Raw genomic sequence first — 25,138 nt, forward strand, 5'->3', positions numbered from 1 at the left:
ACCTGACTTTTAAACCTGTACTTCAAAGTATGAGAGCACATCGGCTACAAACAGTGCAGAAATCTGATTAGAGCTAGCAGTGAATTTGTGCTCAGATGCCTGGTTCACTAATTTACCTAAAAACTGAGAAATGTTTTAATTTTCCCCTTCTTAATGTTCAAGGAACAAGATGCCAGAATAAGGGGGCTTCAGTATCCTCTGGTGCTCCAAGGATTCAAACTCAAACTTATAAACCTTAGTTAAGAACATAATAAGGCTTTTAAGTGCTGTCGCTGCCACCTAGAGGTGCAGGGAAGGCACAGCTCAACAAGCTCGGATATGGCTAGCCCTATCTCATCCTCTGATGTTAGTCACAGGATGCGGCAAAAAATTTAAGTATATGAAATAATATTCTGAAATAACAGTCATCAGAGTACAAAATGTGTCAAAGCACCTAAACTTAAATAGGTAGGCTTCTTTTAACTTTGGTATTTCCTGTCTTCAATGTGCATTTTCTAAAACACAGAAACATGCAGACCATGCTTTTTAGCTTGTCATTACTGCTTACAGATACAAACCACCTCCTACACTGCCATGCTTTATAAGGCCACTGTACATGAAAGGAACATCAGGACGAGCTAGTTGGTTTAACATATATATATGCGTGCATGTATGTATGTATGTATGTATGTATGTATATTTTGGGGGGAAAGAACACAAGCAACAGCAAAATTACTTATTTGAAACAAGTTAAAGGGTCTATGCAAAACATTGTTACCTATAAAATTCTGTGGATATGGGAAAGGAAATGTCAAATTGTTTATAACTCAATCTTACTTTTGTAAATGTCACATTACTTTAGAACTTATAAAGTACCCCAAGAAAACAAAGAATCATGTATATACGACTATCATAAAGTATATTACTTGCAGGTAAAAAAGAAGAAAAGAAGCCACTAATGTCTCCTAAATACAAGAGGACAGGAAACAGCTCAGGCTTGAGCTCTGGAGTCAGATCCTTGAGGTCACATTCCCACTCCATGACCAGCCAGCTGGACAGTTCAGAAAAGTGACCACAAGTTCCCTTACTTCTCTGAGCCTCAGTCTCCTCAGTTGCAAAGTCCATCAACTCTATAAGGTTGTTGTGAGCATTAAAATTAATGTCTTGTATGTAACAGGTAAATAAATGTGGGATTTTTTTGTTCTTTCTTTCTAGATCAACTGTGATGAACAATGGCAAATTATCTTAATACCTTAGCATCTTCCTAATAATTGCCACTGCATGAAAATACAATGTGATCATGGGTCCCTGCTGGGAAAGGTGGGTGTTCGCACTCACTGCTTGTTCATATGTATGGACATACAAGTGAGACTGGTTTCTGCAATCTGCAGCCCACCTCTGTGCACTCTGTTTTCCTGAGTTGAACATAACAGAAAAAACGGCCTGATGTAAACACACTTAGTGGGTCCATGCTAATAATACCCCCTACCAAAAGCCTCTTACCTAGCCAATCCTTCTTCATAGAGATAGATGACAAGAGGATCATAGGAAGTTACAAGCACATAGAGGCGCACGTCAAACTTGAAATCTAGAGGAAAAAAATGGATTCACAGGGTAAACTAAATTCATTTGTTTTCTGTTATGAATGAACAGGACAATGTAACAAAGAAACATGAAAGAAGGAACAGTCCTCTCCCCGCAAAAGACACACTGCGCACACATCTTGCCTTTGAGGATAAATAATAATTATACATTTCATATACATATGTAATATATGTAATAAGAGAGGAAGAGAGACCTTATATATATGTACTCTCTACAGCTGTTATACACATTGTATAACCTGTACAACACTTTTTTTTTTTAACACTTTTTTATTATCTCATTTCATCTTCAAAATTTCATCTTCTGGTGGATAAGGAAACAGCCTCATCTCTGGTTATCAAGAATTTCACACTAGCTTAATAAAGGCTTACTAGAGAAGACTATGAAGATGTTTCAAAATTAGCAAGATCTAACCCAATCCAGTCAAGGGCCTAATCATAACTCACCATCTATGAGCAGGGGGTTGTTAATGTAACGGGAGACCAGGATGTTCTCTTCCAGGGAAATCTGGTTTGGCTATTAAGTAAAGAGAAAGAATCAAAGGACAGGAATGCAAAGGAATCCTAACTTACAATAAGGGAGCAAAATTCTTAACCTTTTAGGAATAATGATTCAGAAAACTAAAAGTCTAAGAAAAATTTCCCTCCGAGCCACCCATATATTCAATTGGCCACATAACATCCCCCTTCAATAAACACTGTGGGTATCCAATTACAAAGGGGGTGAAAATTAATTTACACAGTACCTCTCACATAATAAAGAGACCTAAACAGCTTTAGTCATTAAATACTTTTACATATCATTCTGTACATGACACTAAATACATTCCAAGAAAATAAAAGCCACTTAAAAAATAAATTAAAACTTGCTTCCTCCCAAATGTAAAGTATGATAGAAATTTTTAAATACTGCTATTATTCTTAAATGAAGGTTTCATCAAGTTGCTTAGAGAACTTCCAGATCTTTCTGCAATGGATCCTAGCATTTCCCAAGTGAAAAGGGGTAGATATTTCATTGTTTCACTCCATGGTACTTGTTATGCCATCGTATGTAAAGACCTAACTAAATCTTTAAAGGTTTTTTTCAATAAAAAATGTTGCCGCTACAATAAATAATTATGCGTATTGTTGGATAATACAGAAGGCACCAGGAATACAGTGAGGAGGGAAACAGATACAATCCCTGCCAGCACAGACCCTAAGTCAGTCCCAACTCCCAAGAATTCACTATTTAGGTAGAGGGACAGTAAAATATATAATTTAAAAGAAAACAAAGCAGCCTATCGGCGAGTGCAAGATGTAACGTTACAAAGCAGTGCAGACCAGTTGGCAGGGACCGGTCAGCAAAGGCTTGTCCTAGAAAAGTAGGTGAGAGGTAAGCACTGAAAGCTATCGAGCACATGGCAGAAAGGACAGGAGGAGGGTGGAGGTAGACAGCACAAAGCCCAGTAGAAAGGAAAGCAGGCAGATTCATTGACCTGGGGCTAAAAGACTGAACTGGTAAATAAGGAAGGGTATGATTAGGCCATCAGGAGGGAGACACCCCACTGGCGAAGGGGTCTGAACCCCTGGCAAGGGGAGTTTAGATTGAACATGGTGGGAAGCAGGAAATTAGTGTGAATTCTTGATTAAGCAAATAGTAAGATTAAAATATATGGCCTAGAACAAGACTATGTGAGATTAGATTAAGACAGAGAAATCAGCTGGAAGTCACCATAACCCACACAGGACAAAAGGACCCCAAAAGAGAAGTGTCTATAACAGTAACTGTGATGATAATAGCTACAGTAACAGCAACAGAAAAAACTAACATTTGCTGAAAAAAATAAAATTTAATAAATATACTGAACATTTGTTACATGCAAAGTACTGTTTTAACTCTCATTTAATCCTTACCTAACTCCATGAGATAGGTATATCACCATCCAAATATTATAAATGAGGAGGGTCAGAGAGGGTTAGGAATCTGCTCAAAGTCACACATATAATAAACGATAGAACAGCATTTAAGCCTGGGCAGTCTGCATCAGAGGCTTAACTCTTAAGCACTATTCATATCCTTCCCCAAAGTTCTGACCTACAGAAATTGTCCCCCTAATTCAAAAGGTGTTTTTATAAAACTGCATTTGTTATCCCATACACTACAGTTATCATAAAACAAGGTTAATTTTGCGACCCATAACATTATACATGACCACAATGCGCAATTACAGAGTCAAGATAATGAGATTCTCCTCTCATTTCCCACTGTTACTATCTCAAACTCGCAGCACAACTTTCCCAGTCCATCTCTATGCATCACATGGGCATGATGACATCAGGACTGATGCATACTCATGGCCTTGATGACCCACACCATTTCCTGACTTCCTTACAGTTCTCAACTAGTTTCTCACAAGTACTATCTCCCATTTGAGTCAGCTTAGTGTGAAAGAATGGATGCAATCACAGTACAAAGCTGGAGGCTGTGTTTCAAACCTAAAATTAAACAATTACAGTCTCTTCCTACTGAGTAACACCTACAGGCTACCATAGATAAATGACCACCCAGCTTTCCTTTGACCCAGAAAACACTGGTAACGGTCTTCACTCCATGACACACCTAACGTCCTTGCCCATTTCCTCTCTTCCCTTCCTCATCATACACATCTGTCCTTTGAATTATGTGTAACATAATCTCTTACATTATTTAGGTAACTTTAGTATTTCTTCAATGGTCTGTACCTCTCATTTTCTACCTGTACCTGTATGAAGAATTAAATTGTAAGTTCATAGAAGAAAAGAATGGTTGGGTACAGTTTCTTAGTATAGCAACTAATGAAGGCTGTTTGATATCTTTAAGTCTATTTCCTTTACATCAATCCGCAATTGACTCAATTTAAATGATTTCAATTCCAAGCTCAAATTGCCCTCCAAAGGGTGCTAAAGCAAGAGTCTGAATTGTTGGAAAAGTTGGAAACACATCCATTTTTCTAACTGGACTTTAAGATTAAAGTTCATAGTATCTGAAACACTACTGTAAAGTAGAGTGGCACAATGGTTAAAAGTGTATGCTCTGGAATCAGCGAGCCCTGAGTTAAATTCTTTACCACTAAGGAAATAATGAAAAATGGTAACCATCTCATGGGTTCTTATAAAGGCTAAATTAGGTTATATTTGGAAGGCACATATTAAACACTTGAGAAAGAACAGTTATTATTACAGCAAACTCAACAGTATCTGTGTGGTGCTATTTACTTTGTTCCACAGCTCAGCATTCATCATGGCATGCCACATGCCATTGTATTCGGAGCAGTACACTGTTAGGATGAGGACATGAAAGAATTAGGAGATAGTCCCTATTCCTCAAAAGGTTTCAAAGAGTGGCAGTACCTGGCACACAGCAGGGATGCCCTCCTCAGTATTTGTTGAAAATGAGAAAAGAATAGAGAGCCCATAGATAACAACATATAAACAAAGAAAAACAAGACAACTATATAGAATTATACTCACAGATATAGGGAGTGAATAGAGTGACCTAAATACTCTTCTGCTACATCAAAATCTCAGGGAAAATACTGTTTTTACCATGGATAATGTGCGAGACAAGGATGCCTAAATTTGACTCCCATAATCAAATTCATACCTTCATCAGAAGACACCAGATCTTTCCCCTCCTTGATGTGAATATAACAAATTGGGAAAATATGGCATTTAGTCATGGTTACTGAAGGAACTGGAGCAACCACAACTTTGTTCCTTTATGCTCAGATGCGCTATTTCTAAAGAGCACATTATTAAGAGACCACGCTAGTCAATTAGTTGAGATGCTTCCATTATTCTCACACTTCTCTCTCTACTATTACATAAAAGTGGTGCTTTTCCTATCCTTTCTCCTGTTCGTGTAATGGTAAAAGTTGCTATTTGCAGATATTTTCCAAAAGGTCATGACTGTTACTGAGTATTTTTAATAAGAGACTCTCTCACTCCCAAGGGAAAGACAGGGAAAGATGTTTTCATTTGGCCCCCACACCTAACTCTGCCCACCCCCCAGCGTACTTCACCCCCTCAGATCAGTGCTACTCACAGACCCTCCATCTGAGCTCTCCTCCCCCTGCCCCTCAAACCTAAAAGGAAAGCAGGCATCAGCCTCGGAAAGAGTTACTTCATCCAGTTGGCTAATGGGTCACATATTCCATGGGAAAGGATCCAGGTATGGAAAAGAGGGGATGGCTAGGCCTTGTGTAAAAGGAGGGAGAGAAGAGAATTAACTACACGGTTTGTAGGTCTGGGTAAAAGGTGATAAAATGCCAGTTTTGGAGTGAAATGGGAATATTTTCCCATTATGTCCACATGCTGCCAGCTCCCCTGGTGCCTGCTGGCATCTTCCCAGGCTTCTGTCTGGCACCTCCACCAAATACCTCAAAGAATCAGAGTCATTCCAAAGCTCCACTGAGGGGAAGGAGGGAGGCAAAGGGTCCTGCCAAGTACTTTGATCTATGCAGGGGGTCTCTAGGGATTCAGCCAGGGAGAGGTGGGAGGGAGAAGGAGGGCCTGCCAAGTGCATTCTCTAAAGACTTGTCACCCCCTTTATGAGACTCGGCATCCAGGGAAGAGTTAGAGCATGGGGTTCTCAGTCCCACTGAGGAAAGTTTAGATTTTCTATTCTTTAAGATGTCAGTTTCAAAATAACAAATCACTATGGCAAAAGAGCATTCCAAAAGAAAAAAGTCCCAGATGAGCTGGGAATAGATCCTATTCTTTTTGACTCATGTCTAAGAAAAAAAAAAAGCAAACTTGTACCACAGTTGACTTTCAATAGCAATTCCATTTGGCAGCTGAAATGCAACCCAAACTAGTGCCGTCTATGAGATTCAAACAACACTGGAGCTGCTGGCATGGAGCTGAAGGAAAAGCTGTTGGACAGGAGCATCCATGCCAAGGTCAGAACACAGACAAGAGAGATCCAAGGCATATGACCAAGGCCTAGTGTCACAAGAGTCCCAGGGCAAAAGGCCTGCAGGGTGACCCAGAGCCAGGTACCAGGACTTGTAGCCTGGGCCTGGGGCTGTAGTAGTTGCTGTATCAGAAGCAGATCCTCGATTTCAGCACAAAAGGTCTGGCCGTCAGTGTTTACTGTACAGTTCTTGGTCCAGATTGAACTTAAGGATGTTTCCAGTATGAAAGACCTTTGAGAAAGTTAGTTTCTGCACGTACAGCACATAGCTCAGACCATGTAAAAAGAGAATTGGGGAATTCAAGGTTGGAGTACTGACCACACACGCAACATATCTACCTCCCTCTCTTCCCTTTCAGAGTCCCAGTGGAAGGGCAGAGAAGATATTTTTAAAAGAATGAATGACAATAAGGCTAGAAAACAGTTAAAGGAGCCAACAACAGATCAAAAGTGTACGGAAATCCCGAAAGATAGCAAGTAGATGGGGTCAGGTTGAGAGACGGCAGCAGAGGAAGCCTCAGCCCAAAACATCCGAGGTGAGGGTGAACTTCCCAAGGAGGTCTCGGAGAAGTCCCAAGCTGGCAGTGAACAGACCTGAGGGGCAGAAGTGGGCCAGGGAACAAGAACCAGATCCTTAATGCACAAACAGCACTGGGAATGGGGAGGCCAGTGGCCTCCTCCAACACCCCAAGCTTCGGCCTCAGGATAAAACCAAATGATGACACTCTGGGGGAGGACATTTTGTGTGATTGCAAAGATCAGACCAAAGAGTGGAACTTGGGGCCACTCCGCCCCTACAACAGACACAAAGGGGAGGAAAGGCAGCATTACCCACAAGGGAAATCACCCACATCTTCCTCTGTATTCACAATAAGGCCTTTTTGGCAAAGGGCAAGGAAGAGGCACACTCCTCACCCTCATCCACCTAAGGTGCAGCCCAATAGTCAATGTGCTCGTCCTCGTGCAAAACTCACACTCAGTCCAGGGAGAAGCTGTTTAGGGAATCAGTCCTGCACAACAGGAGGGGAAACCCAGGCCAGCTGTCCATTTCGGTGTAGTCTTTTGCTCATAAACATGACTCAACACCCAAAGTCACGGAAATTGAGAAAACCCATCAGCATGAAAAAAAGACAATCCAAAGAAAATTAATGAATCAGAAGAGAACTTTTAAAATCTCAGTGGGGATCCTCAAAAAGACCAGCAGGCAAACTGCATCCATTAAGCAACAATTAAATGTTTGGGAATTCACAAACACAGTGCAAAGTTAAGAAAAAAAAGAAACCAAGGAACTATATCAGATCACTTAACACTGTTCTAGGGAGTGGGCCTGTGGTTGGGATTTTATTTACTGTGTATATGTATTCGATTTAAAAGCAACTTTTAAGGTGGATTTTGCAAAGCATCAAGATATGGATGACTTTTGAAAAAAATCAGAGGATGGGGAGGAAAGGGGAGAAGAGAAGGAAGGAAGGAAGAGCAGCAAGGATGCCATACCAAATTAATTTCCCTCATGATCTTCTGCGCTCATGGTAAAAACTAAATGTACAATATATGCTGACAGTTAATGCTTAGCACTGGGAAATTAACATGACAGTGTGCCTCTCTCTGCTGACACCAAAAGGGTGTCTCTTTTTCTGCTGACACCAAAGGATGCCCTCCCCTAAAATTTGATCAAGTGTCTTTCTAGCCATATAGTAACTGCTGGCGTGAGAGGAGTTTACTGCCAGAAAGATGAATAGCAGCCGACTCATATCACCCTCAACTCACACTTCCGAGTGCAGATTTCAGAAGGGAACACCTGCTACCAGTGGGAAGGAACCAGGTTAGCAGCTGGACAAAAGGGTGCAGCAGAGAAGAACCAACAAGGAGAGAGATGCCCTCGGCTGCATACTTACATTGCTGATCAGGTAGACGCCCCGCCCCCTAGAAGAGGCCACTGGTTTTACTATCCAAGGTCCCCGGTCCTTTGAATAGGAATCTGCTCAAAATATTGGAAGATAAAAAAATATATATATATATATTGGGAGAGAAAAAGGGGGAGAGACAAAGAGAAAGAAGGGACATGAGTTTATTATCTTAAATTTCAACAATGGTTATTTACTCAGGTACCCAAGAAATTTTCCAAATTTCTAAGTGGAGGGCAGTGACTAAAATAACCCGTATTTTTGGAACAGCCTTAAAAATGAAAACGGACACACAGTGGGGTGGAAGAGGGAAGAGGAGGGAGAAGGCAGCAAACTTACATAATGTATTTCTGCCACCATTTCCCCTCTGTCTTGAATGAGAGGATGAAAACAAAATAGGGCAACAATCTGGATGTTTGTCTATTACTGTGTCAACTACTTTCATGAATCTTTGAGATCCTCACCTCCCTTAACTCAAGGACCACCAGAGGCTCACACCACAGTGACAAGGTAAGTCAAATGCTAGGTCTCCTAAAACAGTTCCTTTCCTTAAGCAATATCTCTTAGCTTATAAGAAAAAAATGCCTTGAATCAAGCCATGCACACGTGAAGAGGGAGGACAATAATTTATAAGTGATTAAAAGGTATGCTTTCCTATTATTCCTTTACCAGCTTTGGATCATGGAAAGAGAAACCAGACAGCTGACACTAAGCCTCACAGAGGCTTGCAGATGGCTCTGCCCTCTACTTAAGGAAGGCCAGAGACGTGAGAGAGAAGCAGGGACAAGGGACTCTCCCTGTTACAGGAACCAAATTCTTTTCAGGGACTCCCAACAGGAACTTGACTTTGTGCCACAAACTACTTCACCAGGAGAAAAAGATCTCCTCTACTCTTCCACATCTTCCCCTGCCTTTTCCCCTGCTGCAACTTAACAGAATTAGAAAAAGTACTAGGCCACATAGAATTTAAAACTCTATGAGCAATTTCACTTCTAGAAATGTATCCTTTAGTTTTACTCACACTTGTGAAATATATGTACAAGACCATTCAATGCTGCATTTTAATAGCAAAAGACGTCCATCAATTAATTAAATACATTACATTGCATCTATATGAAGGGCCAGCAAACTTTTTTTGTAAAAACCCAGATCACAAATATTTTAGGCTTTGCAGATCATGCAAATTTCTGTTGCTACTATTTAATTTTGTCCTTGTAGCTTCAAAGCAGCCACAAACAATATGTAAACAAAGGTATGGCTGTGTTCCAGTAAAACTTTATTTATGGACACTGAATTTCAAATGATTTCAAAATGCACAAATTTTATTTTTCTTTTGATGTTTTCCGACTGTTATCATGTAGAAACCATTTCTAACTTGTAGGATATACAAAAATAGGCAGAGGACTGGATTTGACTCAAAAGCTGTAGTTTGCAGACACATGATCTACATAATGGAATATTAAGCAGTCATAAAACAAGATTGCTATTAATGAACAGATAAGCAATAATCTCAAAGACATAATGTTTTGTGAAAAAAAAGAAAATGTATGGCAATGTGTACCACATGCTCCCATCTGTTCACATAAATACATACGAGCTGTGTGCCATGTAATGCAAAGAACATCCTGAGAAGGATGTGTTAAAAAAAACAACAACTATTCACACTGATCACCTCTGAGTAGGAGAACTGAATGACTGAGGATGAGGAGGAGAGAAGCGGCTTTTCACTGATTATTCCTTTGTATTTTTTTGGTGCCATGGAAATATAATACCTTTGAAAAATATAATATAGATGACATTTATAGTTGTACATGACAAATTAAATCTCTAGGAAGTGAAGCCACTGAATAATACATGTATACATATACAATTCATATATTTTTTCCATTTTGCCATTTTCCTCATATTCTGAGGATACAATGGATTGACTGAGCACAGAAAGAGATACTAATAGTAAAAGAAAACAAAAAATTCCAAAATTTTCTGAACTTCCTTCCTCCCACACTTCTAAGTACCTAATCTCTGTGTCAATTAGCTTGTTAGGTGAGGAGCAATGCAACAGTGAAGAAAGGTACTCTTTGCCCACACAGACATCAGACTAGCAGAAAAGACTGATGTTGTACAAGTGGAGGGTCTACAGGAATGCCCAAAAAAATCACTCAACTTGTGTGGAGCCAGTACGCTCTACAGCAACCAGATAATGTAGAACACTCTCCTGTCCAGGAAAGGGAAAATCTAGCTAAATGCACTTTTCCCACCTAACATGTTTAATAAGCCTTACTTCATGAACTACCTTATTGGAAGTTTCTACTTCTTCTGCTTCTTCACTTTTATCTGTTGTGGAAATTCTAAATATCAAAAACTTGTCTTTCATGCTAGGTTTTCCTCCTGGATTTGCTGTATTTCAGAACAAGGACTGGGTTTTTCACAGGTTCTAAAAACATGGGTTGGAAGCAGTAAAAACCAGAGGCAAAGATGGGGCAGAGTCCAGCAGTCTATCAGGATAAAGATGTACCAGTCAGGATCTGTAATTCTTTCTAGTGTCTTCCAGGTCTTACAATGGCAGCATACTTGGTCTAATGAAAAGAAAACACTGAACCAGAAGTAGAAGGATCTGAGTTTTAATTCTGGTGTTTACACCATGGATAATTTACTTAAAATACCCAGTCTTATCTTTAAAATAAGAGGTTTAGTCTGTTTTGCTAATATCTCTTATAATTCTAATATCATAATTCTATAACTTTGCTGATTGCTTTGAAACCCAGCCATTTGCAATTAACTAATTAACATCAAAACATTCCTTGAAATTATTTCTCAGATTCTCCTGTAGTTAAACATGGCCAAAGGATGCAATTTTGGCCAATTAGAAGTAAGGAGAAATCTGCTGGGGTTCTGGGGGAAGTTTTGCTTTGCTGATATTGGCACCATCCTATATTCCTTGTTGTTTCCCTTTTTCCCACTAGAAAGCTGTCCACTGTGGGGAAATAGCTGCAGTTGGCAAGAGATTCTGAGTTAGGTTCCTCAAAGTCACAGACCTCCAATTCTCCTACACAGTGTAACTAGCAACAGAGACACCAGGAGTCTAGAAAGATCTATGCCATTTATTCCAACCGCCCCCCAGTCTAATTACTGGGAACAGTTTGGCAGTATCCAAGCTTTCACAGCTCGAGTGACTGGTCTCTGGGCTAAATCTCTACAGAGATGGATTTAAGGTTTTCTCTTACTTGAACCAAAAGCCATAAATTCATGAGATCCGCCTTGGCTGTCTCTTGCATGTCTTTAGGCAGTCCTCATGTCCGTTCTTAGCCCTTTCTGCCCCTCTCAAACACCCAAACCCATCCTTATGCCCCTCGGTCTTGGCACGTGTCCTCATCACCATCCTCACCAAGCAGGCTGGGGGTTGATGAACACGAACCCATTCTCCTGCTTTCTCACCATCAAAAACTTCATCTGGATCACCACTTGGCCTTCGTCCTTCTCTCCGTTGGCGGAGAGACGTGCCCACCTCCTTCCTACAGCTGACCCTTCCACCCGCGCTCCTGACTGAAAGCTCTGCTGCCTCCGCTGGGGCGCGACTCCCTTGCCCGTATCTTCAAGCTCTCTCCCCTCCAACTTCCCTGGCATGCTGCTGCTTCCTTTCTCTCTCGCTTGGTTATTACTCACACCCACGTGCATACCTGCAACTTCCAGGATCTCTGTCTCTGGCCAGGACTCAGCATTGCCCTTACAACTGCCTGCAAAACGTCACCACATCACCACAGGTGGAAGCCTGCAGGCACCTCAAACCCGTATCTGGCCCAAAGTTTAACCCTCCTCATGCCCTTGAGCAGCTCTTCCTTTCAGGCCCTCGTGACACTCTCTAGTCAAATACCCAACAATCCTCTAGCTTCTCAGACTCACACCTCGAAGACAGCTTCACCTCCTGCCTCTACTCACAGCCAATTAGTAAATTTTGTTGATTCTACTGCTCTTCCTACTCCTCTTCCATTCCACTACCTAGTTCAGGGCATCTACACTTTATCTGGGTTACTGAAACAACCTTCAAAGTGACCACTGTACTTGTATTCCTTGCTCCCTGCAATTCATTTCATGCAGTTACTTTTCTTAAAGGCTAGCCTGTTCCTGTCGCTTTCCTTCTCAAAAATCTCCTATTGTCCACACTCAAGTAAGAAATGGAGGGTCAGGCAAACAAGAGTCATGGAGAAAATGGAATTTTCAAGTTATAATATGCTACATGGATCCCAAAGGAAGAGCAGAATTTCAAACAGACTTTTGGAAGAAGAAGAATGTCTCTTTGAAAGAGGAACTGGTAGAAATAGATAGGCTTCTCCTCTAATATATTACCTTAGCAACAGAGCTAACCTAATGATGCTGGATTTCTCCCAGATGGATTTCAGCTAAGGGGTCAGGAACTCTGGACATCTGGCAAAGAATGACTGGCATCCTGGCCAGACTGAAACCAAGAAGATTCCTCTTTACTATCATGTAGTCCCTGCCCTGCTTTTCCACAAGCATGGTTAGGTCCCTGCTACTTGTGCCTGGTGGCAACATCAATAAGTGATTTTTTCTGGGTGACTGAGGAACACCATTTGCCTGGAACAGCTTCCCTGGGGCTAAATGTGGTTGCTGTACCTTTTGGGTGTGAAGTCGTGTTCTATTGACCTTTTGAATTCATTCTTGTTAAAGAATAGAACATATAAGAGTTTGACTAAAATGCTGGAAAAGCTCTTCTACTGAAGACAGGTTACACTTGAGGGAGGACACCTAACTCTACCAATCATCTGACTGAGCATCCCCACTGCCCAACCTGCCTCCAAAGGTTGGGGAGAACAGCAGAGAAAGAAACAGCCTAGAGAGCAGACGGGGAATGTGCAGCTTAGATTCTTTTAGACTTTAACAGGGAATCATTCTGGACTTGAATTTCCTGTTAGGAGTTCAACAATAGGAGTTTAAATCTGGAACCCTTTTATGTTGATGACATGTTAGTTGAAGCATTTCTATGCTATCATACTGGCTTAGTCCATAACTTTTTACTCTTATTACGTAAGAACACAACTCAACATAACTTGAAATTGGAAATCATGTCGAACATTTATTAAGTACCTACCTGGCACCATCCCAAGAGCTTTCCATGTGCTAACCTGTCCAAACATCCTTCCTAATACTGCAAGGTCAGCACTAGTACTAGTCCTATCCTATAGAAGAGGAAGCTAATGCACAGACAGCTTGAAGCAACTTGGCTAATGTCCCGTAACAAAAATTTTTAACTACAAATTTTCAGCTTTGAGTGCACTATAGCTTCATCTGATTAATATTCTCTTCTCACCCATTTTCAGAGCCTTCCGTGGACACAGTGCCAACCAATGGCCCCAGCTGGAGCACAAGTGCTATCAAAGAAATGGCCTTGCCAAGGTGGGAGCAAGAGACCTTGATGAGCACTCCTGATGATGAAAGTCCCAGAGGACGAGCACCCCACTGGGTCACCAAGCAGACTGCTAAGTCTAACAGGTTAAAAGAATCAAAAGCTGGGAAATCTAGGGAGAACTTTCTCTTCCTCTCTCCAAGTTTCCTGTACCCATAAGATAGGCATAGTCTCTAGCACTCATTGTGTAGAAAACTATCTGTATGTCTGTCCTCTCTGTGTCTTACCTGATCCTCCTCACAGAAGTGAATTCTCTCATTGGCAATATTAGGAAATTGTTGGCATATGGCCCAGTGTCTTTAGCAGTAAAGCACAGTGGTAAAGAGCATGGTTTCTGAAGCCAAACTTCAGAATCCTAGTTCCACCATTCTCAAGCTGCATAGTTTATGGTAAGCTTCTTAACCTCTCCGTACCTTAGTCTACCAATCTGAGGAATAATAATAATAGTACCTACCTCAGAGTAGAGGTGCCGCTTAGAAGAGGGCCCAATAGGAAGGAAATGTTTATCACGTGTTAGCTATTATTATTACCATTTAAACTCTCACAAACAAAAGACCTGCCTCACACTTCTGTCTCATGCCTCATCAGAACACTAAGCCTACTGACTCAGGCTCTGCCGCCATGGAGGAAAGCCTCCACTGCTTGGACCTGGGGAGCTAAATTTGCTTAATGATCAAAGAAATAAGAAGCCCGTGAAGACTAATGGATGCAGGCCACATGTTCCTATCTAGCTTTGCCAGTGACAGAGCTAACACTGAGATCCCTACCTGGCTCCCACATGTATTTTTTTCAATTAGCCTGAACTCCAAGGAATGAGAATATGATTAAACTTTAACACCAAAAGAAGCATGACACTTACACCCCCAAAAACATAGATCCAGGTGACAGGAATAACCCTTACAAAGGCACTCAGGATCAATCAAGAGAAGAGACTCTTTGTATGAGACAGGGGCACATGTATATGACACGAACGTGTCCTTATATAAAGCGTACTAACAAGCTTACTAAAAATAAACCTACAGGTATACAATTTAGAATAAAAACAGGTTTAAAGTTACCCCTCAGCTGTTTTACTAAAGAAACACAATTTTTTAAGGAATTGACAAGTCCTCACTGGTTAAGGGGTAAGCCCAGCAGGAAGTCTGCCTCCAGTTCAGTCACTAAAGACTGGGGCATTCTCAGTCAAGCACTTACTACAGAATTCTGCATACTCAGCTGGCAGCAGGAAGGTCTGAGGGAGGATGTGAAAAGCCTTGAATCCATGTGTATGCTGCATTCGGATGATGTTTTTGTACAGACGGTCCTTCCGGGTTAGTTCATATGACCTAAAAATTGTAAAAGTATTTCCATTTCACTAAACTTTGACTCAGAGGTTTTCCTGTGTTACCACATTCTAAAAAGTTCCTGAGAATAGTACTATATCCCAAATTACTTTGTCAACCCCAGTGGTTATTAATCACTTCCACAAACTGGATTCCTTTGGTCAGATTTATTCATTAAGACATAACTTATGCACAGTTAAGAGTTGCCCTTTTTAGTGTGTACTTCTGTGAGTTTAAACAAACATGCAATTATGTAACTACCACCATAATCAAGATATAGGACAGTTCCAATATCATGAAAAGTCACCTTAAGTCCCTTTGTAGGCAACCCTGATAATCACCTCCAGGCCCTGGCAAACATTTGTCTGTTTTCTGGCCCTATAATTTTGCCTTTCCAGAAAGTCAAATAAATGGAATCATATGGGACATACGCTTTTAAGATTGGCTTCTTTCACTGAGCATAACACAATTGTGACTTACTCTTATTGTTACATGTATTAGTATTTCACTCCTTTTTATGGCTCAGTAGTAAATTGTTTGGGTGTACTACAATTTGTCCATTCACCAGCTGAAGGACTTGAGTGTTTCTACTTTTTGAAGATTATAAAGTTTCGATAAGCATTTGCATACAGATTTTATATGAACATAACTTTTTGTATGAACGTCTGTTTTCATCTCTCTAGGAATGGGATCACTGGGTTTAGTAAAATCACTTAGTAAAAGTTATCTACTGCTGCAGATAAATAATAAGTTACTCCAAAACATCACAGCTTAAAATAATAAACATTTACTATTTCACATAGATTCTATGGGTCAGGAATGTGCAAGTGACAGGGCCTGGTAGTTGTCTTGGGGTCTCTCATGAGGTTATAGGCAAGATGTTGAGAAGAGCTGTAGTCATCAGACTTGACTGGGGCGGGAAGACCCACTTTCTAGGTGGCTCTCACATATGGGGCTGATTGTTGGCAGGAAGCCTCAGTTTCTCCTCATGTGAATAAATGATCCAAGAGAGAAAGAAAACAAGGAAGAAGCTGCAATGTCTTCTATGACCTAGTCTCAGAAATGACACAGTCATTTCTGCCACATTCTATTCTGGAAGTAAGTCACTAAGTCCAGCCCACACCCATGAACATTGAAATTAAGCTCAACCTTTTGGAGACAATGCTGAGGAATTTGTAAGCACATTTAAAACCACCACATAAGTATATATTTAACTTTGTAAGAAACTGCCAAATTGTTATGTAAAGTGCCTATACCATTTTGCATATCCCATCACCAAAGTTTTAGTGTACCATGTCCTGACTAGCACTTTGTTTTGTTTTTGGCCATTATAATAGATATGTAGTAATACCTCATGTGGTTTTAACTTCCTTTCCTTTGATAACTACTGAACAACTTTTCATGTGCATCTTTTCATATCTTCTTTGGTGAAGTATCTGTTCAAATATTTGGCCCAGTTAAAAAAAAGGATTGTTTATTATTGAGTTTTGAGAGTTTATTATATATTCTGGATATAAATTCTTTATCAGATATGAGTTTTGGAAATATTTTGTTCCAGTCTGTCACCTATCTTTTCATTTTATTAGCAGTGTCTTTCAAAGAGAAGACATTTTACATTTTGATGAAGTCCACTTTATCAGTTTTTTTCTTATGGATTGTACATTTATACAGCTAAGAAATCTTTAAGTCTGATTCTTTTTGCCAAATGGGTTTTTTAAAATTGATTTACAAGTATAAAATCTAATCTAAAACAACCAAAGAGGAAGGTGTTCTAAGTTTGACTTTTGATAAACATTTTCAAACTTTCAGGGTCTGGAAACCAAGTAATCAAATAAATTCTAGCCTCATAAATAGTCTATAACTATTCACTACTACAAATCATTATGGAATATTTTAGGAATTCTATGTGTTTTATTTTGAATTACAATTCTTTCACAGTACAAAATAGTATGGATTACCCAAAGAAAGGAAGAACACTTGTACTCTAAGTAACAAGTTCCAAACCCAAGGCATCCTGGGATTTTTTTATGCAACAGGTATCCAGAGGATGTCACCTACTGAGAAACATGGTCTGATAAAAAATTGCTGAGTTAATTCCAAATGGAGATGCAGATTGATTAAGATACTAAAATGCAAGAAATTCTCAAAAATTTATTTTTAGAAAAAAGGTTAGCATATTTGAAAAGAGGACTATCCATGAAAATAAAACATGTGACTATCTTATCCATATTTATAGGCCTAATGCCATAGCACTAATTGCTCAAACTCTCAAATAACTACATGGAGCTTGTAGCATTGCTAGTAATAAAGGTACCAAGGGTCTGAGAGGCTTCTCCTGCATAGGGCCCAAGACAGACCTTAATTTTAGACCACAATGATCCTATTGGTGAAGTCCCAGGTCACTAAATTAAGAAGCCCACTGAAAACTAAACTCTGTCATTGAAGATGGATATGCAAGAGGTAAAATTTTAATGAAAAGCAAGGAAACGATCACCTTAAAATGAGGGCAGTAATTGTTACCTATCAGGGAGTACATTCTGGAGTACTACAAAAAGGCATTTCAGTTAGCCTCAACTGGACTCACAAGTCTGTGGTTTGTTCCACTATTTAAAAATCATCTCAGAATCTTTGCTATGACCATTAAAAACTTATCCCATCTGTTCCTCAGTTCAAATTTTTTACTACGATTTCTTAAATTCAAAGATTGCTTTGCCATATCTAGGTATCATAAACACTTCTTTTACCCACTGTCCTCTTCAGAACTCTAAAACACAGGTCCTTAAATTTTAGTGTACATTTAAGAATTACCCAGAAATTTTCTTAAAAATGTTCCTGGACCCAATCTCTCAAAATTCTGGGATTAAGTCTAGGATTCTGCATTTGAAAGACATATACCCCCCAGTGATTTTGGTACAGATGATCCAGAAGCCATATTGTAACACTGAGTTAGTCTAGAAAAGTAATTTCTGAACTTCCCAGATATAAATCACTTCATTGCTTTTTACTTATATATAGTTTTTTAGGTATATATTTACCTAAAAAGATTAAGCATTTAGAAGGTGCTTTTTAAATACACACCTTCCCTGGACATGGTGCTTCCATGACACTGCAATGGGGCCTATGAATGTGTATTTTTGAAAAGTATCCCCAGTGATGTTGATCATTAAGGAATTAGAAAAACTGAGCCAGAGAGTAAGAAAAGGAATGAATTCTTCTGTGGGTGCCCAATATTGGTGGTCTCTAAACTTTTTGGCTTGATATTCCCTATATAAATTTTGGGAAACCGCATATTCTTTTAGTTGGCACCTAAGATTTTTCATCATAAAGTTAAGTTGTTCCCAAGGATCCAGCACATGGCAAATACCATTTTAAAATAAAACTGTAACACTATCTTTTAAAATTATATTCAGGGAAACTAACTAACTTCAGGATTCAATAGCTACTATACATTTTAAAAATATTATTAAAGAAAAAGCTCTTTTGTCAGCAAATTCTTCACTTTTTTAAATACACTTTTTACCAAAGGTAACATATATATAGAAAAGGACACAAATCACAAATGAAGACCAGAATAAATTTTTGTCACCTGTGTGACTACCACTCAGATTCAGTGGAAAACATTGCCAGCACCCCAAAACCTCCCTCACAGTCTCACCTAGACATTGTCCCCCAATCAATCTTGTTTTTTTTACTTCTTCCATTCCATTTTCCCCAAAGGACAGCTTAACCTAACAGAACATATTTAATGATCTTAAGTCTCTTACATTATATCTTACCTTCTCCTCCACAAAAATATGCATATGAATTAATATGTAATATTTTTAAATTTCCTGTGGTCATAAGGTTTTAACTATTTATACTGAACTGATTATCATTGCAAAAGTTGTAATAGTTCATCAAAACACTATAAATATTAACAAATTTTGATAAAAATGTGTTATACCAGTGTCAATTTCTCCATTTTGATAATTATTCTACAGTTAGAACTGATGTTAACATCAGGAGAACTCAGTAAAGGCTATGCAGCAACTCTCTATATTATTTTTGCAACTTTTCTATAAGCCTAAAATTATTTAAAAATAAGAAGTTCACAAAATATATTAAGAAAGAGTTCACAATAATATTGGAAACACTTGGAGTGCTTGAGTTGCTCTTGCATGTGAGTTGGAAGTCTTTGGATTGAAAACATGAGATAGCAGCAGAAACCACAAAGTATACTGCATTAAGATAACAGATTATTAATGTTCTCAAAGATACAAGACAACACATTCAAAGACAAGAAAATATGGGTTAGAACTTACTAATACTGAGTCTAAATTGAGATAGAATTTCTATAACCCTACAAGAATGTTTCAAAAACTATTGAAATAAATAATATATTACTAACATGAATTAGGAATAGTGTGGGCTATTTTAAAGACCATTTAAATGCCTGTTTAAAATAGCTGCATCTGATTCACATCAAGCATCCAGTCACACATTTTAAAAAGCAAACCTACTAGCCAGAGACGGGTAAGATTCCTCAAGGGAGGAACAACCTAAGACAGGCACAGTCGCAGGGGGGTCATCAGGTGAGAAAGTGGGGATCAACAGAGGTGAGGCTTAGAACCTCACCCCCCTGTTCTGAGAGAAATCTTCTGCATATGTGGATGTTTTATTGCCCTTGTCTAGCTTGGATTAACACATAGTCTACAGGCACACACCTGATCATCTACATTTGCTCTCTTACAACACTAAACTATGTTTTCTACCTTTATCTTGTATCTACCTACCACTCCAGCATTTTATTAAAAATAATAATAATAAAGAGAGAAATGTGGTATCCACATATAAATCAAGTATAAAAACCAAAAGAGTATTCATATTTGAACTGACTGTTTATAGTTCATAATGCATGAGCAAAACCGAAAGTTTCTGTGATGACTGCCCTTGTACTGTTCACTATGTAACTTATTCATTATGTAAGAATTTGTTCTCCATGTAAGAACTTGTTTGTTATGCCTCAGAAGATTGGAGACTGACGAAAATTAGGCTTGGGGTGGATTAATGATTGTGCATTGAGCATTAACTCCCCTATACAGAATTTTATTGTCGTTAACAACCATTTGATCAATAAATATGAGAGATGCCCTCTCAAAAAAAAAAAAAAAAAAGGACAGACTTCCAATGGTAAAATAAATAAGTAACCAGGATGTAATGTATAGCATAAGGAATATAGTCAAGATATTGTAACAGCTTGGTAGGGTGATAGCTGGAACCTAGAATTATGTATATAAATGTTTTATCACTGTGTTGTACACTTGAAACTAATGTAATGTGATACTGTGCGTCAACTACCCTTCAATAAAAAATAATTATCTAAAAATAAATAAATAAATAAATAAATAAAAAGCAAACCTACATTTTTCCAGGCATTCAGGAAGAAAATAAGGTTGAAATTACTTTCTGCTAGTGAAGCTCAGACATGAAATTAAACTAGAACTTATTATGAAGACTCAAAACACACATTTATCTAAGATTATGAGAAACTATTTGACAATAAAAATAGCATAGACCAAGAATTTATACAGAGTGATCGGGTAGAAGACAACAGAATTGAAAAATCAAGAAAGAACCTTCATGAAAATGAGAAAACACTACAAGGTAATTGAAAATGAAACTTGCTAGCATAAGTGAATAACTGGGTCATAAGTCTGGGAAATAAAATGAAATGTAACTGGATTTGCATCCCTTCATTAGATAGATGAGATTAGTTTATGCCTTCTCCTTTAGGTCATGTATCTCTCCATAGCTGAATATTACATACTGCTAGAATGTTCAGCATCAATTTTATTCCTATTTTCTTTTTCACAGATGTAAAAACTAAGAAACCTTGTTCACAAAAATAACAGCCACCACTTACCTAGTGTTTACTATGTGACAGATAGACACTAAGAGCACTCTGCATCTGAATGTATTAAACCCTCACAACAGTCCTAGGAAGTATGTGTCTGTCATTAGCACCCTCCTTTTACCAAGGAGGAAACTGGTGCTTAGAAAGGTCATTTGTCCAACATCTCTCAGCAGAGTGGGATCCAAGCCCAGGTAACTGGCAATAGGACTTGTGCTTCTAGCCACCAGGCAATAATGCCTCTCTGGGCTGCCATTAACAAATGTGACTAGAAGGTGTTTTCTATAGCAATGACCCTCAATTCTTTGCACTCTTTCCTAATTTTATGTCACAAGTCACAAGATTATCTATCATGAAAAATTGTATTTAATGATCAGCTGACAGCTTATGTCCTCCTATAATTAATTCTGTTAACAGCAAAAAAAAAAAAAAAATGGAAATCACTGTCATTTGGAAAGCAAAAAGGGTATGTTAGGCTATTACTAGAATTCAATTAAACACCGATATTTTGTACCCTTGTCTGGAACCCTGGAAATTTTTATACCCAAGGACAATGTATCATATTAAGGTTCTAGGTGGGCCATTCTTTATAGAGGAGGAAAACAGTGACTCTGAAAAAGGACGTGAGAAGGGAGAACCCACCTACACGAAGGGCTCTCAAGCAGCCCAATTTCAGGAAACAGAACTTACGGGATTTGCAGTCCAGAAACAGCCTCCTTTAAAACCATCTATGTCTACAGGGTCCTTGGAAAGGCTTCCCCTTTGCTAATCACCCACCCTCCCTTCCACCAAGGAATGGATCCGTGACCCAATCTGATCCAAAGTGTAACTCTTGAAGAAAGGCACAATGAACACTTTAGCTGGATATGCAGACTGCTGCGTTATATCACAGACTTTTTTTTAAAGACATTAATTATCTCTACTGGCTACATGCCCAATGTCAGATACCTCTAAGTGGTAACTACAAGTGCATTACCTGGGAAAGTGATTAACCTTTTGTGCTTCAGAGAGCGTGCGAAGTAAGAAGGGCTTCAGGTGGGAGCCGGTCCACATTAGATTATAGTCAGTGCTGCTTGGGTGAACCTGAGAGCAGGTAAAAAGACAGGACAAGAACCATTAGACACAGGCCCTCTCCAGAAAGAGTGCTGGGAGAGAAGGCTATGTAGATTTTTCATCCACAGGGCCCTCACAGAGGTGGCCCAGTTAATATGAGAGCCTAGTAAGACAAAAGCTGAGTAAATAAAATATGGAGATAATCAAGTTTAAAGAATGGGAGAATTGGCCAAATCCCAAATGCAAAGAGTAGATAGAATAAGTTAACCCTTCTACAGAAATCTATAGTGTCTCTTAATATTTTTGCTTTCTGCATTAATACTCAAAGTATGAGACAAGGACCCAACCTCGAAACTCCCTTCTCAGAATGTCCTATGTCATTGCAGATGCTGGGTATAAAGTACTGATCAGAACTAAAACCTTATAATAGCAAACCATCTTAGAATCCATTTATTCATTCCTAAGAATTAATTTTTCCATTCATTCAACAATTATGTAGTTTGTACCTATGATGTGATAAGGTACCATGTGAAGCCCTGGAGATAAGACAGCAATAAGACAGGACATAAACTGGTACCAGAACTTCCTCAAAACATCTTCTTCAGACGTCAACCTAGGATAAAGAGCTAGCAAACAGACTTGTATCAATTGTCTCAAAATATCTCAGTGGAAGTCTGTCCAGCATTTTTGTCTGTCCCTTTTGAGGTCAACATCCCAATTTTCCCAATTTCCTTTAGGAAGAACATACTTCATGGTTTTAAAGGACTGCTAATCACCCACCCTCCCTTCCACCAAGGAATGGATCCGTGACCCAATCTGATCCAAAGTGTAACTCTTGAAGAGAGAAAGGCACAATGACAATAAACGGAGTTGAGTCACTTCCATAGCAGTACCTTGAGGAGATGGTCCTGAAAATTCCTGTTCCCAGATCCCCAGGGCTGTCCTGGTCTCTCCTTCCAAAGGTCTGCCTTTTCAGCCTTTCCTCTGATTATGCCACCCTATATAAACTTTTCCTACAAATCCCTTTTAAAGTTGGGCAGTGTCTGTTTCTGTTGTTTATTATTAGACAGTTTCCTCAAGGACAACTATGAGTCCAGCCCAAGCTTTAAAAGCCTAATAAGAAAAACAATGTTTGGGGTTTGTTTTCTTTGCCAAAAAAAAGAAAACGAAAAATCCTGTGGAAATGCTTTCTATGTATTCCAAGGAAAAACTGCTAAAGCCACTCAGAAATTCAGTGCAAGTTCTGCTACACCACTAAGCACTGGTCCCATGTACTTTCTAGAGCTGGCCCTATTAATTTGCAGTCAGTTAGGTGGCTAGGATCTTCAGCTTTTGAACAGATCAGGTGAGGAAGCAGAAGTGAGCTTACTTCATGAAATCCATGGGCTGTCAGAATGCTGCGTACCAGGCGACTGTCTGTTCGCACAATCTTATAAGACAAATGATAACGTTCTAAGGGAAAACACAGGATCAAGTTCAGTAACCAGAAAGTTCACTGAGAGACAGAAATAAGCTGTAAGATGGTGGCTTGTTTAATTATACTCAATAACATTACACTGCTTCATTGTATGCTACTATCAGTAGGTTATGGATTATTCTGGACCAGAAGTTCTTAACCTGACATTTATTGGGGATTATTAAACATGGATGGGGGAAAAAAAAACATCATTGTTTTCAATGATTTCTACTTGAAATTTAACATTACCTTCAATTAGGAATGTAGGCAACACAGTGCAGTAGTCTGAGCAGTACCCATGACCCTGCCACCAATGGACAACAGGGATTTTAAGATTATTTTACAGTTGTTAGAGTTATGACAAAATAGTAATTATTCTCACAGCGTTTGAAAATTATTTGTAGTTAAGAGACACACCATAGATCATGTTACTTAATGCACTAATGAAAAAGCATACATATCACAAATTTAGTTTTTCAAAAATACTTTGATAACTGTATTTCAATGCAATTGATTTTCTTTGTAATCATATATATTTCCTTTTATACACATCAAATACATTATTCTAAGATCCATAGGCTTCTTCACACTCCCATTGCACATTCAGTCCACTGCACCAAAAAGGTTAAGAACCCCCACTCTAGATAGCCCTCTGTGTGCAATAATGCTGGTTACCAGTATATCTTAGGCCAGAGGTTAGAAACGGGTGGCCCAAGGACCAGAATCAATCAGCAGACGTGGTTTGTCTGTCCCTCAAAGTGCTGTAAAAATGAAACTGAATTAATTGCTAACCTTTTGAAATTGGAGGAATCCATATAAAAATCAAGATTTCTGGGCTTCTCTTGAAAACCAAGGCAAGCGTGGTAGGTCTCTCTGTCTCTGTCTCTCTCCCCCTGCCATGGCGAGAGTCAACTAGAGAGGTGCAAACTCTCTCTCTGCAGGACAGGCCCACACTGTCCACTTCAGCACAGTCCCCACCCGGCTGCTTCACTCATTCTTTCCTCCGGGCAGGCCCCTGTAAGAATTCTGCGCTTGCGATCCCTAAGAGGAAAGTCTGTAATCATGTGAGATTTCTATATATTCCCCGAAGACTAACATTTGCTCTGGCCCATTAAATTCAATCTCTTTCTATGCATCATTACAACTGCATGTTCAACAATTTCTGAATGAATATAATACAGAAACTGACCAACAGACTTTAGAACAAAATTCATCCTCTATAGTCAAAGATAACCACTTCTCTTTGGGAATTCATGTGAAAATATTCATAAATGCCTGCTACTAGCTCAGTCCTGGCAGAAGTGCCATGCAAAGCACAGGAGAACTGGAATGAAAAGGCCAGACACTCCATATTTCTCATTCTTGTCAACCTTTTAAAGCCCGGTCATAGGGTTTTTCCCAATGATCAATCACTATCATGTTGTCTTTGAAATATTGTTATAAAAGAAACAGTCATGTGGGTTCACTCTGGTGCAGAGTATAACGTAAGAAGCAGTATAGTACATTGCTTAAGAGTGTGTGTTCTGATTCCAAGTTGGGGTGGTAAAGCACAAGATAGGCCTTGAATATCCT

At 39.1% G+C, this 25,138-nt stretch overlaps 1 protein-coding gene across 18 annotated transcripts in view; it reads right to left on the reverse strand.

Moving 5' to 3' along the window:
* The window catches only part of TTLL5 (tubulin tyrosine ligase like 5), a 277,550-nt gene that overhangs the window by 237,322 nt on the left and 15,090 nt on the right, over positions 1 to 25,138 (reverse strand). For 13 of the 18 annotated variants that reach the window (XR_008992440.1, XM_036913100.2, XM_036913097.2 and 10 more), the window contains 6 exons: positions 23,480 to 23,562; positions 22,034 to 22,140; positions 15,040 to 15,170; positions 8,415 to 8,497; positions 2,031 to 2,100; positions 1,483 to 1,567 (listed from right to left, as the gene is read on the reverse strand). Coding sequence is in view for 17 of the 18 variants with exons in the window: in XM_036913100.2 (XP_036768995.2) it covers positions 1,483 to 1,567; positions 2,031 to 2,100; positions 8,415 to 8,497; positions 15,040 to 15,170; positions 22,034 to 22,140; positions 23,480 to 23,562 (559 nt within the window). In the remaining variant the exon portion in view is untranslated. Of the gene's footprint in view, positions 1 to 1,482; positions 1,568 to 2,030; positions 2,101 to 8,414; positions 8,498 to 15,039; positions 15,171 to 22,033; positions 22,141 to 23,479; positions 23,563 to 25,138 lie in introns of those variants that run through there. The other 5 variants (XM_057488299.1, XM_036913105.2, XM_036913110.2 and 2 more) reach the window with 5 other exon arrangements.

Source organism: Manis pentadactyla, chromosome 11 (genome assembly GCF_030020395.1).
Source record: "Manis pentadactyla isolate mManPen7 chromosome 11, mManPen7.hap1, whole genome shotgun sequence".
Taxonomy (NCBI): Eukaryota; Metazoa; Chordata; class Mammalia; order Pholidota; family Manidae; genus Manis; species Manis pentadactyla.